Source organism: Alosa alosa, chromosome 23 (genome assembly GCF_017589495.1).
Source record: "Alosa alosa isolate M-15738 ecotype Scorff River chromosome 23, AALO_Geno_1.1, whole genome shotgun sequence".
NCBI classification, from domain to species: domain Eukaryota; kingdom Metazoa; phylum Chordata; class Actinopteri; order Clupeiformes; family Clupeidae; genus Alosa; species Alosa alosa.
In genome coordinates, this window is record NC_063211.1 from 25,230,192 (window position 1) to 25,244,034 (window position 13,843).

The 13,843-nt window shown below is 46.4% G+C and overlaps 1 protein-coding gene across 1 annotated transcript in view; it reads left to right on the forward strand.

The window, feature by feature from the left end:
• Nucleotides 1-7,410, forward strand: part of adamts6 (ADAM metallopeptidase with thrombospondin type 1 motif, 6) — a 54,377-nt gene extending 46,967 nt beyond the window's left edge. Inside the window, exons 25-26 of the mRNA XM_048235409.1 lie at nucleotides 4,071-4,227; nucleotides 5,480-7,410. Of these exons, the coding sequence (XP_048091366.1) occupies nucleotides 4,071-4,227; nucleotides 5,480-5,589 (267 nt within the window). The 3' untranslated portion in view covers nucleotides 5,590-7,410. The remainder of the gene's footprint in view (nucleotides 1-4,070; nucleotides 4,228-5,479) is intronic.
• The last annotated feature ends 6,433 nt before the right edge of the window (nucleotides 7,411-13,843 follow it).

A 13,843-nucleotide genomic window follows, 5' to 3' on the forward strand; every position in this document is an offset into this window, starting at 1 on the left:
AGAGGATAAAGCATTTCTGTGTTTGGAACTAACAACGTGGTGCGGACCGCCACCATAATTATCATATGGAATGCAGTCGTGAAAAAAGGAGGGAGTTTGTGGCCGTGGTCCATGAGTCAGACGCGCGCGCACACACAGCAGTCCCACTGGAGACAGATGGGAGAGGAGAGCGTCAGCATCCACGGGAAACTCACCCGAGCCCAGCCAAGAGAGAAGATTCCTCAGGGCCGAGGTGTCACATGTTGTGATTGTTAGGATCGCAGACATGAAACACTCTCTCTCTATCTATCTCTTCTGTCTCTCTCTCTCTATCCATCTCTTCTGTCTCTCTCTCTCTCTCTCTCTCTCTCTGTCTCTCTCTCTCTCTATGAGTGGCTCTTCTCTGTGCGCCCTCCAACAGCTCTGCGGTGTCGATGCGCGTGACTCATCACCTGAAATACCCTCAAGGCTCCACGCTGCGCTATAAGTTTCAGCTGTGAGTCATGCGGAGGAATGTGCTTCGTCGACATAAAGCACACAATGGCAACAACAATAACAGCCCCTCCGCAGAGTGGAGCTTCAGGACTTTTCGAGGCTTACGCTATCAAAGTTGTGTTGGTCAGTTTGTGGTGGCCATCCAACCCCCCAGTGCAGGCCACCAGACCACCACAGAACCCCCCCCCCCCCTCTCTCTTCTGAAGTCTGCTGGCCCATGGGAGCAGGGGATACTTTTTCGTTTTCTATTTTAAGCTTCAGGTTTTTTTTTCTCGTCTAACCTCAAAGCCTCGTCCACCTCTCAGATGGACCCCCAGACCTCCCGCCTACCCCTTCAGGCAGGCTATTAGATGCTGAGGGGGTTTCTTTTGTCCTATAATGCTTTCTTATCTGACCCCCCTCTGCAACCCTCAGACACAGGAATGTGCACAGCTCCTCTAGTTTAGCATCTCCTTCTTGCCTCAATCTTAGAGCTCAAGTCTTTCTGAGCTCGTTTCACCTGTTTCATACCAAAACAATTTTATGTTTGGATTCAAAAACATTGATAAGAGTAGGATTCTAAAACACTGATAAATTAGATTAGATTAGATGATTAGACTCAACTTTATTGTCATTGTGCAGAGTACAAGTACAAAGACAATGAAATGCAGCAAGTTCAGAGTAGCTACAATATGGAATGTGAGCCATGCTCGATTTGTGCAAGACATCGTCAGGGGTATAACAACGTGTTTTTTTGTTGTTGTATTTGATTCTAACTATTTAGTCTCATATGTTTACTATATTAGCAGGTTATTTAGCCCAGGACCTGCTCCTGATCAAACATGAACCCATACCAGAGCAGGCACAGGTCTGTTCCAATCAGTTACTTTACTGTATATCTCATTAGATACACAAGTATCTAATGAGATATTGAACACACACACACACACACACACACACACACACACACATGCATGTATATGAATATCTAAATACTGTACAGGGGCCGTATTCACAAAGCCTTTTATCTTTTTCACTAGGAGAACTCCTAAATCGCACCAAAAGATTTTAGCTAGAAGTTTTCTCTTAAAAGTTATTCACAAAGCCTTTCAGACCTACTCTTAGTAAGGAAAAATGACAACTCCTAAACTAAGAGTGAGTCTTCGTTGCTATGGATGACGTCATTACTCATGCACGAGCTTGACTGAAGTGACCCCCTTGATTGGCCGATGATTGTAACGCGGGAATGATTCCAAACACCTCCCTTACGATGATGAGTGACAGGTGACAGGTCTGAGAATGTGTGCGCTACACAAGTAGTGCGAAGGATGGAAGATGATGAATAACTGAATAAAAAGGCCTAGCCTAAATGAATAAAGAGTAAGGCAAAACAAATAGCCTAGCCTAATGAAACATAGGCCTATGGATTGATGCAGTATCTTTGCAACATTATTAAATTAATCTGTCACCATATGCCTACGTTTGCAAAGAGGAGAACATTGTAATTTGATTCACAATGAAACGTTACATTTAATTTACATGTTAACAATGAGTAGTTTTGGTTGTTGTTGGTGGCGTTATTGCATCCCTTTTATGAATGCAAAATTGTTCCCTCGCGATTGGAAGCTCCTGTTGCCACATAGGCTACGCATTTCAAAACATTGCAACGTGAAATGCCACAAAAAGCTGTTTGTGAATAGGTCTTAGTGAGTTAGGAGTCCTCTCGACTTCTTTTAAGCTGTCCCAGACTTAGCTGCTACTTTTAGGTCTAAAATGCTTCGTGAATTACTTTTAGTGAAAAAGATTAGGAGTCCTAAAGTTAGGGGTGACACGCCCATTATTTTTAGGAGTTGCTGCTAAATTCGCCACTTATGAGCTACTTTTAGCCTTAAAATTCTTTGTGAATATGGCCCCAGATATTTACAGTATGTCAATACACAGAAAACATTTTCTTTGCAAACACCGCGCTCTCCCGTTTGTTCTCTTGTTTGTTTTCTTGTGGGTGCGTGATCCAGGGAACTCACAGAAAATCACAGAATGGTCGCACTCCAAAAATCTTTTCTTGCTTTTAATCCATTCAGCAAATTCAGCGAACAAACGTTTCGGCCTGATGGCCTTCGTCAGTGTGTTACCTGTAATACACAGGAAACAGAAATGGTCTCTGATTTGTAGATACGTTCTGGGGATTTCTAAGTATTCAAAATCGCACGGCACTAAAGCCATGTTTTACAGGAAACTCTAAGAACACAGACTCAGATTCCCTCGGTAGTTGGCGACAGACCTGGAGCTGTTCTTAGCAGATGTTTCTTCTCCTCCTTTGATCGTAATCCGTCAGCTATCTGTCAGTGTGCTTGGACAGAGCTCTCTGAGGATTAAAGAGGCTCCCTCTGAAATAGGATGGGATTGGCCGTCAGAAAACCCTCTTATGATCACAGAAGTAGCTACAGCAGAGGTTTTGTTAGGGGGGTACTTGGATGAGGGTGGGTGGGGTGAGGAGGGTGATTATGGTGCCTCATGTCCGTGTGCAACATGGTAAGGGGACAGTAATGTATTTACCCCAGTGAGACCATAATCAAGGTGGCCATGGTCCCGCAGAATGGGGTGATTGTTGTGGCGGACAGAACAAGAGAGGCCAAAGGGGGGTGCCAGCTGTTTAAATCCCTCTCAAGAAGCCCCCCTCCTTCATTTCTCAGGGCTACTGGGCCCCGCTAAGCCCCCCTTAATTTGGAAGAGATGACATGTCGCCAGGGGAACAGAGAGCGCGGCCGCTGGGAACCCCTGGTGAGGTGCCTCAGGGTCCCCGGCTTAAGGGAGAGCTGAGCAGGTGATGACGGCACTGGCCCAGTCAGCCACCCCTGCGAATCCGAGGAGATCTGACCACTCCCAGTCCTCCAGCCTTTAGGTGCAGGCTAGGCCTCTTTCAATTGAAGTTTTAAAAAAACAAAGTTTGAAAGTTGTCTAAATAGCATGAACAAAAGCGTCATTGGATGAAAAAGTCAGCTAAATGACTAAATGTGAACAACCTTGTGTATACGGTGTTGTTGCATTTCATGTTCTTAAGCCTCTGTTCTAATTAATAGTCAGTGGAACTTGTTTTAATTTAGTAAAACATTTGAAGCAAATCCATTTAGGCATGAGATGGCTCTGTCCACCTGTTGAAGAAGCCCAGCGGCCTGTGTGTCAGCGGCAGTGTGCTGCATGGTCACCGCTGATCTGGGAGTTCTAATTAGCTCGGCAGGTTCAGCTCGGACCACAGATTAGAGTCCAGCAGAGGCACTCTGCATCAGGGCCTTCTGACCCCAACAGCCTCCCTGTCAGTCACCCAGCTCAGCGCATGCTTAATTGGATTGTGAAGCTGCTGGTGACGCTTCTGGGAACAGTGGGTCCATGCTCATGGCATGCAAAGGGCAAAGGTCACAGGATTCACAAAAGATCACAATATTGTGGGATGTCTTTGTCATTAAGCAGAAGAAAATAAACAAACCTATTATGTGACCAACTTAGCATTTGCAAAATGGGATTGACACAATTGTTAATGTGTCTGTGTGTGTGTGTGTGTGTGTGTGTGTGTGTGTGTGTGTGTGTGTGTGTGTGTGTGTGTGTGTGTGTGTATGCAGTGCTCAGCACAGTGTGGCCTAGGTCAGCAGATGCGAGTGGTCCAGTGTCTGACGTACACGGGTCAGCAGTCCAGTGAATGCCCTGATAACCTGCGTCCTGCCACCATGCAACAGTGCGAGAGCAAGTGTGATGCAACACCCATCTCCAACGGTGACGGTGAGTACACACACACACACAAACACACACACACCCTGTCCTGCAGGGTTGTGCACAATTCGAATTGCAATTCTGCTTCTTGTTTGCTACCTCAGTTTCAATTCAATTCTGGAATTTTGCACAAGCCTGCTGTCCTGATTTTGTGCCACCATTACCAGGTGCTTAATGCTTCTTTTGATGTACATCCTTAATTAATACTCAGCATATACACTGTACAGCCACTTGTGACAAAGCTATTTTAGGAACAAATTTGTGCCCTCTTTTTTTATTTCTTCTACCATCAATCCAAAGCAAGGTCAACATCTAAAGATTCCTTTTTAATGATTAGAACTGACCTGCTCTGTTATATTGAGTTTAGCAGTCCGTAAACAAACTACACAGCCATCTTATTGGCTAAAAGTAGAGGCAAGAGTTCTCTGCCTAGCTAGCAACTGGGAGGGTTTCCCTCTAATTAGCTTCCCATAAAGAAGATAGCCTTCTGATTGGCTGTCTGTGAAAGGGTGGGTCTTCTAATTGGCTGTCCACCCAGCAGGGCCGCTAATGGGATTAGCTGTCAGTTAATTGGGCTTGTGGTGACTAGGGAAAGAGATCATGCCTGCAGAACCATTTAAAAGGCCTAATAAGGGAAGACACTCTCATCCTGATAAGGGCCCAGACTCACCCCACTCAGCAACACAGGCCTCGTGGCAGCCTGCCTGTGATGGGAATCATGCCAGGATCTCTCTCTCTCTCTCTTTCTCTCTCTCTCTCTTTCTCTATCTGTCTGTTTCATCCTCTCCAACTCATTCTCTCTCTCTGTCGATCCCATTCTTTCTTTATACTTCCTCTCTCTGTCCTTAGTTACTTGATCCGTCTCTCTGTGTGTGTTTCTCTTCCACATCCCCCCCCCCCTCTCTCTCTCTCTCTCCTCTCTCTCCTCTCTCTCTCTCTCTCTCTCTCTCTCTCTGTCTGTCTCCCTCTTTGAAATCCATCATATCTTAAACCTGGCTTTTCAAATCAGCTGTAGCTTGGCAAGGAAGTCTGTCTGCCACAGATCGGAGAGATATGGATAGAGAGAGAGCGGTAAAAGGAGAGAGTGACTGAGGGAGTGAATAAGTGAGTGCAAGAGAGGGGAAAAAACAATAAATGGAATCGGCACTACAGACAGACCTCTCACCCGGGGAGATCCTACGGAGGACTACTTTTCTTTTTTTTTTTTGCCGTCTCATTTTTTTCTTTTTCCTTGTCTCCTCTCTTTTTCCCTCTTCTCCAGAGTGCAAAGACGTAAACAAGGTGGCATACTGCCCACTGGTGCTGAAGTTCAAGTTCTGCAGCCGCGCGTACTTCAGACAGATGTGCTGCAAGACTTGCCAAGGACACTGACCTACGCAAGGAGAGAGAGAGAAAGAGAGAGAGCGAGAGAGGAAGAAGAGAGAGGGAGAAGAGATGGGGGGAAAGAGGCCAAAATGGTGGGAAAGACTGAGAACGAGTCCAACTGTGGAGAAGAGGCAGAGTTTGGGGGAGGAAAGAACAAAAGACACTCTCTCTCTCTCTCTCTCTCTCTCTCTCTCTCTCTCTCTCCATCTCTCTCCTCCTCCCTCGCTTCCTCCCTCTCTCACACACCTGCTCTCCAGCCCTGTGGAGCCCTGACCACTGCTCAGCACGCGCTGCTGACACATCTGTTTTTAAGTTCACTTCCGTGAAGTGGGAGCAGAGACACTTATCCTCGTTAATGTTATTTTTATTATAATAATAATTATAATGATTATTTTCATTTGCCTTTTTTTGTTTGTTTTGTTTTTGTTTTGTTTTGTTTTGTTTTGTTTTGTTTTGTTAATCCAAAGTGCTGGACACATCAGACCCACCGGAGGCACTGCAAGGAGAGGAGTGTGTGTGTGTGTGTGTGTGTGTGTGTGTGTGTGTGTGTGTGTGTGTGTGTGGGTGAGGGAGGGGTGCAGAGTGGTGATGGATGTGGGCTGGGGGTTGTCACAAGGTGGGGAATGGCTGCTCGCTTCCCTTCTGGTGCTGTCCTGTTTCTGGGGGGATTCCGCAGGGGTCACATGCATCAAGCTGGTGCTATTGGCACACACATAACACACACACGTATGTGTGTGTGTGTGTGTGTGTGTGTGTGTCAGGGGTGAACGCCTTGATGTGTGGAAGGACCCTGTTGTGTTAACTGCCCAGTGAGTCCGTGTGAAAACATATCTCCAGTGAGCCTGCGAAGCTGTTGTCTCTGACCTGGTGCATTTTTTTTTAATTCCACCATTAGGATGTCACACTACACATTTGTTCTTCCTGTTGTTTAACTATTCTGCTTGCTCCCGTTACGTGGTCAAAAAAATGGAAACCGAGTCTTCTATGACTCTAGATGTTTGACCGGCCGAAACAAAATGTCTACCTTTTTTTCTCGACTCCATAGAGGAGGGTGGATGTGGGAGCACAGAGACTGGTGCTTTGAGGTGTTTGTTTTTTTAATCTGAGTAAGTAGTCAGTTGCTATAGATACAAACACACTGTACACACACATACGTTCACCACATCCTTCTGGTAATGTCACTAGATCACAGAGTAAACCACACACTCACTCTTATGTAGAGACCGGGGCCAAAAGAACAGATCTGTGTGTGTGTGTGTGTGTGTGTGTGTGTGTGTGTGTGTGTGTGTGTGTGTGTGTCTACGTGTGTGTGTTTGTATGAGTGTGCATATTTGTATGTGTGGGTGGATCATGGGGAAGGAAGAGATGGAGTTTGTGTTTTGTGTACTTTTGTGTTGGGGGAGTGAATAGGGGAAGGTGTGTGTGTGTGTGTGCGTCTGTGTTGTGCGGGTGTGTGTTGGAAGAACGTTTCCTCTGCTCTGAGGATCCTCTTGAACATTCTTCCCTGCACGGGGAAAAGGATCCAAACAAACGCCTCAAGGATCCAGATGTTCTGGGCCACAGAAACACCTGTTTTACCCAGCAAGAGCAGACTCCCACTGCCTAATGAGTCCCACCACCCTCACGGTGTCCAACCAAGCCTGGCATCAGATATGGCAGCTCTGCAAGGGCTGAGGCTTCTGAGGGGAAACAGGGGGGTTTGCGGTCGTATAAATCTAATGCTTCTGAGGCCTAAAAATGCTTTCTGAAGCACAGGATCCACAGTTGCATTATATGCAGATGACAACGTGTGTGTGTGTGTGTGTGTGTGTGTGTGTGTGTGTGTGTGTGTGTGTGTGTGTGTGTGTGTGTGTGTGTGTGTGTGTGTGTGTGTCGCACGCAGTCGGCTCTTCCATACAGGAGACGACCACCTGGCTGCCCTGTCTTTGAACTCCCTTTTACAAATGCCCGCTTCCAACCCTTATGCCACGCTCTACAATCCCTGTGCTTTGTGCTCCCCCCGCTGTTCTCAAACGTAGACCCTCTCCAACCCCAACACACAGAAAAGAGCTTAGGCCTGGTGACATTCACTACCTGACATCATCTCCCTTCTTGCCTTTCAATGGAAGCCCCCATACACACACACACACACACACACAGGACTAAGCCAAAATATGACGAAGTACAAGTTACCCCCCTTCACTTTGCTGTCAGTTTTTATTATTTTTTACCTCACACTTTTTTTCACAGGGACTGTCTTTGGCAAGCGGTTGTATTTTCTGTGTGTGTGTTTGTGTGTTTGTGAAGTGAACCATAGAACTGACACTGTAACCGGACACCTTCAGAATGGAGTTCTAAAGGGAACACCACCACACTTTAAAGACTCGAGAGACTTCCTGATGGTCAGACTTTGTTGGATCTAACATAAACGGAAATGGACAGACAGTTCTGGAGTCACCGAGGGCAACAACACCAAGCTGTCATCATCAGTCAATCTATCAAACTTCTTTTTGCTGCTGCTACTTCGTAGCCACCAATACCATGTTATATCATGTAAAATTCAGTGTGTTTTGTAACAAAATGTTGAATGATTTGAATCGGGATTTTTTTTTTAAACAGTGAATTGCACAGCCTTGAATAGCTTCTGTGCAAACCCTAAAAATATCATGAACCCTTAGTTTGTAAATCCTGGGGCTTGAATGGGCTTTGGGACTCTTGGCAACTGTAAAGAGACTCAGTAATCTTCTCATTGAAACTGGTACTATTCGCTGTGAACTTTGTCTCTGAATGTTACTTTGCTCATCTTGTATCTACAGAAGAATTTCAGAAAAAAACATTTTGTGATTAGTTGCTCCTATTTTATGTTCAGTATTAATGTTGGGACACTGTTACTAATTTTTTATTGTAAATTATATGCTAATTTATTACCATGTGTCACTTGCATAATGTTTCACTGCATGCAAATTACAAATGTATAGAGTAGTGGAAAAAAACGCAGTGAAATACTTCCCCACGTCAATCTGTTTTAATCTAGATCAAATAGAGTAATACAAATTAAAAGAGCAGCTTTTAAATGAACTTGAACAGAGAATGTGTGTTACTTTCTTGTTACGTTCCGATCTCTTTTTTTGTTTGTTTGTTTTGTTTGTTTTTGTTTTTTTGCTTTCTAGCAACCTGTTTTGTTTGTGCTGACGGCTGGAGCAGCACCTCAGGGCCTGGGTTGTGTTTGCGTCGCTGGACTCGTGCCCAGAGCCAGGCGGAGGGGGCTCGGGCAGAGAGTGGGCTCTGTGGAGATAGGTCAGGCATCTGGGATGCGGTTGTCAGTGGTGGCCCCTCTATTTACATGCCTCAGCCTGATGGAACTTCAAAAACGCACAGATCCAGGAGAGCAGAGACAAGACAACACCAGACCAGACTCATTCCTAACACTTCCAATACTCTCTCAATAAACACTTTGTTGACTGCCAAAGTTTTTTTTTAATATCCTAGCGTTGTCATCTTTATCTTCTATCTAGCAGACATTATTGTTATATATTCCATAGGTATACAGTCATTAAAGTTTACACTCTCCATACATACTTCTAGTAAATTCTAGGTAGAAGGTAGATAGACCACCTGCAAGAGGTTCACACTTACAGTACACAAGACTTGGGGATGTCCCTGAATGGATAAAGTTCAGGTCAGTTCATCGGGGCCACCTTAGGTGTTATGATAGCCTCAGTCTATGTCTCGAGTGCAGACAGAAAAAGTTTCACTAAGGATTGTGTGAAGGGACCATACGCATATTTCTACACTAACCTGAAAAGCATTTGTCCTAGCTGTGGGATAAGCAGTTTAGCAGTGGTATGTGGACACCAGGAGCTGGCCAACCTGCTTGGCTTTGGGCCCTGTGTGCGCTCCTGGTGTCCTGGCTCTGAGGCATCCAGGGATCAACTGATAGCGAGCTTTCTAAGCATGGCCGGCTCACTGTGTGATCTCCGCTGAGCGAAGCGAGCGGGCAGCGATAACGAGGAAGCAGAAGAGACCTCCATGCCAGAGTCGCTTCACTCGAAATAGACAGATCAATGCTGGGAGCCGATAAGGCCGTGCTTGTCCATCTGAGTTATAATAAAGGGACACGACACCAGATTACGGCCAGCCCACTCCAGTCACATGCTTAAGATGCTTCATCTGCAGAGCTCCTCAAATCCAGCCCACACGCAAGGTCCCCGGTGCATTTGTGAGCGCTTGTACACCAACACAGACACACACGCGCGCACAGCCGCACACACATGCAGGTCGTTGGAAACAGCAGTGCTCTTAGTGCATGTGAGGAATGCATAAAATTTCTGCCTGGCCCAGAGGGACAGCATGGCGGCCCTTAAGCCACTGATAAAGAGCCGTGGCAGTCTGGTTTCCATCTGATCCACTGCACAGCAACGCTGCGTGGATGCGCCCTCCCTCCCCCTCCACCCCAACCCATGGATCCATCCAGCCACTGAAAGGGAAGGTTGTGAGGAATGTCATCTGTCCTGCTAGGAGGATGGCGTGAGACAGAGAGAGAGAGAGAGAGAGAGAGAGAACAGCAGCCTTAGATGAGTCATCTAGGTGGAAGGTGCAAAGTCGGTGGGCACTGACCAATGACCCATCTCTGATGCAGGCCAAATGTGAGCAGCGTGAGCTGCAGTGATGGATGATAAAGCCCCCCCCACACACACACACACACACACACACACACACACACACACACACACACACACACACACACACACACACACACATGCTGTCGTCACAGACAGAGCTGAGAGTGCAGCTCAGAGCCTCCTGATAGCCCGGTGTCGTGACAAGTGGTGTGAGTGTTTCCCCCTCACCTCAGCACGGATGTAACAAGCCCCGCAACACGGGCCGCAGATGGTGTCGGCTGAGGAGGCGCAGAGGCCTATAGGAGGCTGGCTGACGGAGGGGACGCAGGAGACGCAGGGGGTGCCGCGCTGGGATACTCTGGCTGGCAGCACCAGCAGCAGCAGCAGCGGCCGCTATCTGAGGCCTCTTCTGGGGGATGCTGCGTGTCTGCGTTCCCACAGCTGATTAACATACCGCCGCCTCCCCAAAGCAGAGATCAAAGCCCAGCGACTAGCTGTGCTGTTAGCGATCCTGACAGGACAGAGTCAATTTCTCCTTTTAAAGGAGGGGATGCTGATAACCTATGGGCCAGGGTCAGCAGCAGGTGACCTCTACTTGTTTTATTCTCACACAAACTACTTATTAACACCATTTGAAAACAGAAATACTGTATTGATTAAAGGGTGGCAACACATTCATGCTTTCTATTGGTTTCACATTTGTCAGACCAGATACCTGTGATGTTCAACAATGATACCATTTACTCCTGGTACACAAATAGCTCTTAATGACTTAAGACTGTTACTATAATACATTTGTTTTGCACAAAAACAGTAAAATGTGTCCCTCACAAATCAAAGCGACTGAGGTAAACAACTGCCCTCACACATCTCAGTTCTATATTTCCTATTCTCACTGGATGTTAGGGCGGCTTACACACAGAAGCAGTGATGAGGATAGCGATGCAGGTGACGTCACCCAACAGCACCAGAGAGCTGTGGGAGGTCAGGGGAGGTGACTGAAGATGAGATGGCCAAATGTGCCATTAGCCCCACGGCCCAGTGCGCAGTGAGTGTCCAGCTTATGGGATGCCAGGCCAGGTAATGGTGCTCTTGGAGCCCGCCCAGGGCAGGCCAGCCTGTAATTGGGTGCCAGACACGCAACAGAGATGGATAGACACCATCTGCATTGCACTTAGTATTTCACTGAAAACATACTGAATCATCCTGAATCAACTGCACTTGCAGAATCTTCCAGTAAGTAAAAAAAAAGAGTGGGTTCATGGGTCACATGAACATCTTAAACCTGTCCCCCTGGAAACATAATGCGTCTTTTGGATCAAATGTATTTTAATTTATCATGTTCAATCCTGGGTACATCAGAGCAACTCAGCGTGAGCGTTAGTGTTTTTCTCATTTATGTACATCCTTCACCAGTCCCCAGTAGTACTCATGCAACAGAATCCCTGTGCTCCAATTCATCCCTGAAGCTTTGACTCTACAGGAACCTTTGCAGAGGCAGCCACCCCCCACCCTTCCCAAACACACAGCCCCTGCCTCAACACTCTCTGAATTGGGTCACCTTCAGTGGTTCCATTTATACCATGTCCTGTACTGTCTGCCAGGGACCAGGAGGTAAGTAGATTAAGCTGAATCGATAGCCAATCACTTAGATGGGGGTAGGGAGGAGATAGAGGGAGGGAGGGAGAGAAAGAAGGAGAGATAAAGACAGAGACCGTGTGTGTGTGTGTGAGAGAGAGGGAGAGAGGGGGGGCAGAGAGTTTGTGTGTGTATGTGTGGGGAGAGAGAGGAGGAGAGAAAAGGGAGGGAGGGAGGACAAGAGAATGTCTCCCTGGAATGCTTGAAACTCCATCAAGAATTAATTGTGATTCTGTGTGATGTGTGGGCAAGGGGTTTGATGTATTGTGATTCTTTGGCACTTAATTCAATTTAATGTAATTTAATTTAATAGATGGATATTGTACCATACAGGGTCTGGCTGGTATTGTTACCGCAGACTTTGAATGTCAGTACAGCACAGCATGCAGTGCATAAAGGTCCATATAATTTACTGTAAAGTCATCCAAGCATCACAGCTCTGATTAAAATCAGGTTTCTGGTTAATGGATATTAATATTTACTTAACCCTTGCACAGTGGTCTGATGGATGTGTGACGGATGTCACCTCAGAATCTAAAAATGTACTTCAGTACTCATGGATGTAGTGAAGTCAAAATGAATGGAACAGAGATGTCTTTATTGAACAAATATACTCTAGTAAACTTTTGCTGTGGGAATTTCGTATTTTCAATTTCCTGTCCAATCAACGTCCAATCTAAACTTGAAGAGAAACTTCAAGAGAAATGCGGAGCTGAAAAGGTGCAGCTGACATAGTCACACACCCTTCCTGTTCTCGTTGGCTTACCTGAGCGAACATGAACAAAAATGTGTGGTGAGAAAGAGAGGCCAGGGAGGCTGTTCCCCTTGACAGCCAATGGCAGATAAGCTGCCATTTGTTTCCTGGCCATCAATCCTTGGTGACCTTTGACCCCACGCTCGGTCCGCTGCCCCTGGGGCCATCCAGGTTACATACCTCTGATGCTAATCTCCGCGGGGGCTCCCGGGCGCTAGCAGAGCGAACGGCACTGTGCGGCCAGGTCTCCCACAGAGATTAGACTTGTCCCTTTCAGCAACACGGGCCATAACGAATCCTCTTGAAATGATCCCATTCATTTTCTCATTCTCTCTCTAAAGCACACACACACATGCGTTCACACACACACACACACACACACACACACACACACCTCACATGCACACACACACACACAGAGTCCATCCTCAAGCATAACTTTAGACTCTGACTTATCCTCAAATGCTATCTATGAATGCAGTATCCCTCACCTGAAGTACAGAACATATAGACCAGCAGAGCACCTACCAACTACTCACACAGAGATAGCATAATGTGATGATGCTATACATACGAAACTGCATATCTGCATGTTGCTGATCGACAGCAATCCCTCATGGGTTCCTTGCATAAGCATATAATCATATTCATAGATTGTCAGATTGGAAACAGAAAGTGAAACACTGACATCCAACATCTATCATGGTTCCCTTGAGAGGTCTGGAGCCCTTTCATGGTTGCTACCAAACAGGTGTCACCAGGTGAGCGTGGCAGATGTCAGGGGGCTCCACAGCAGGTCAATGTCACATGGAGACAGATGGCTGTGGCGGTGGACGTCATGTCAAGCCTGGGAGTGCCTCTGCATACTTTATATGTAGGTCCTTCAAAGAACTATCCCAGAAGGTGATGGACAGTCATCCTCCAGCTGTTTACTGGAGAAATGTAAGACAGTGTAATACCAATTATCATTGACATTGAGGCCTTTCCGTTTGGAGTGCTTATGCAATTTTGAGAGCAATGCCTTTTCCACAAAGGTGCCAGTCACCAGCATGACCATATTGGGAATACTGTGTTTACATATATATTATCAATGACTATTGGAGTGCTGATTTTGAACAGTGCTGGCTAATCTTAAGAATGCAGCACTGTGCTATCTCTGGGGTGTCCCTGTCTAACAGCTGTGATTGGGAACCACCGCCCCAACCCTATGCCACAGTCTTTGCTGACTTCCAGTATCTGTTGATTTAAGCATCTCTGTCTCTACAGC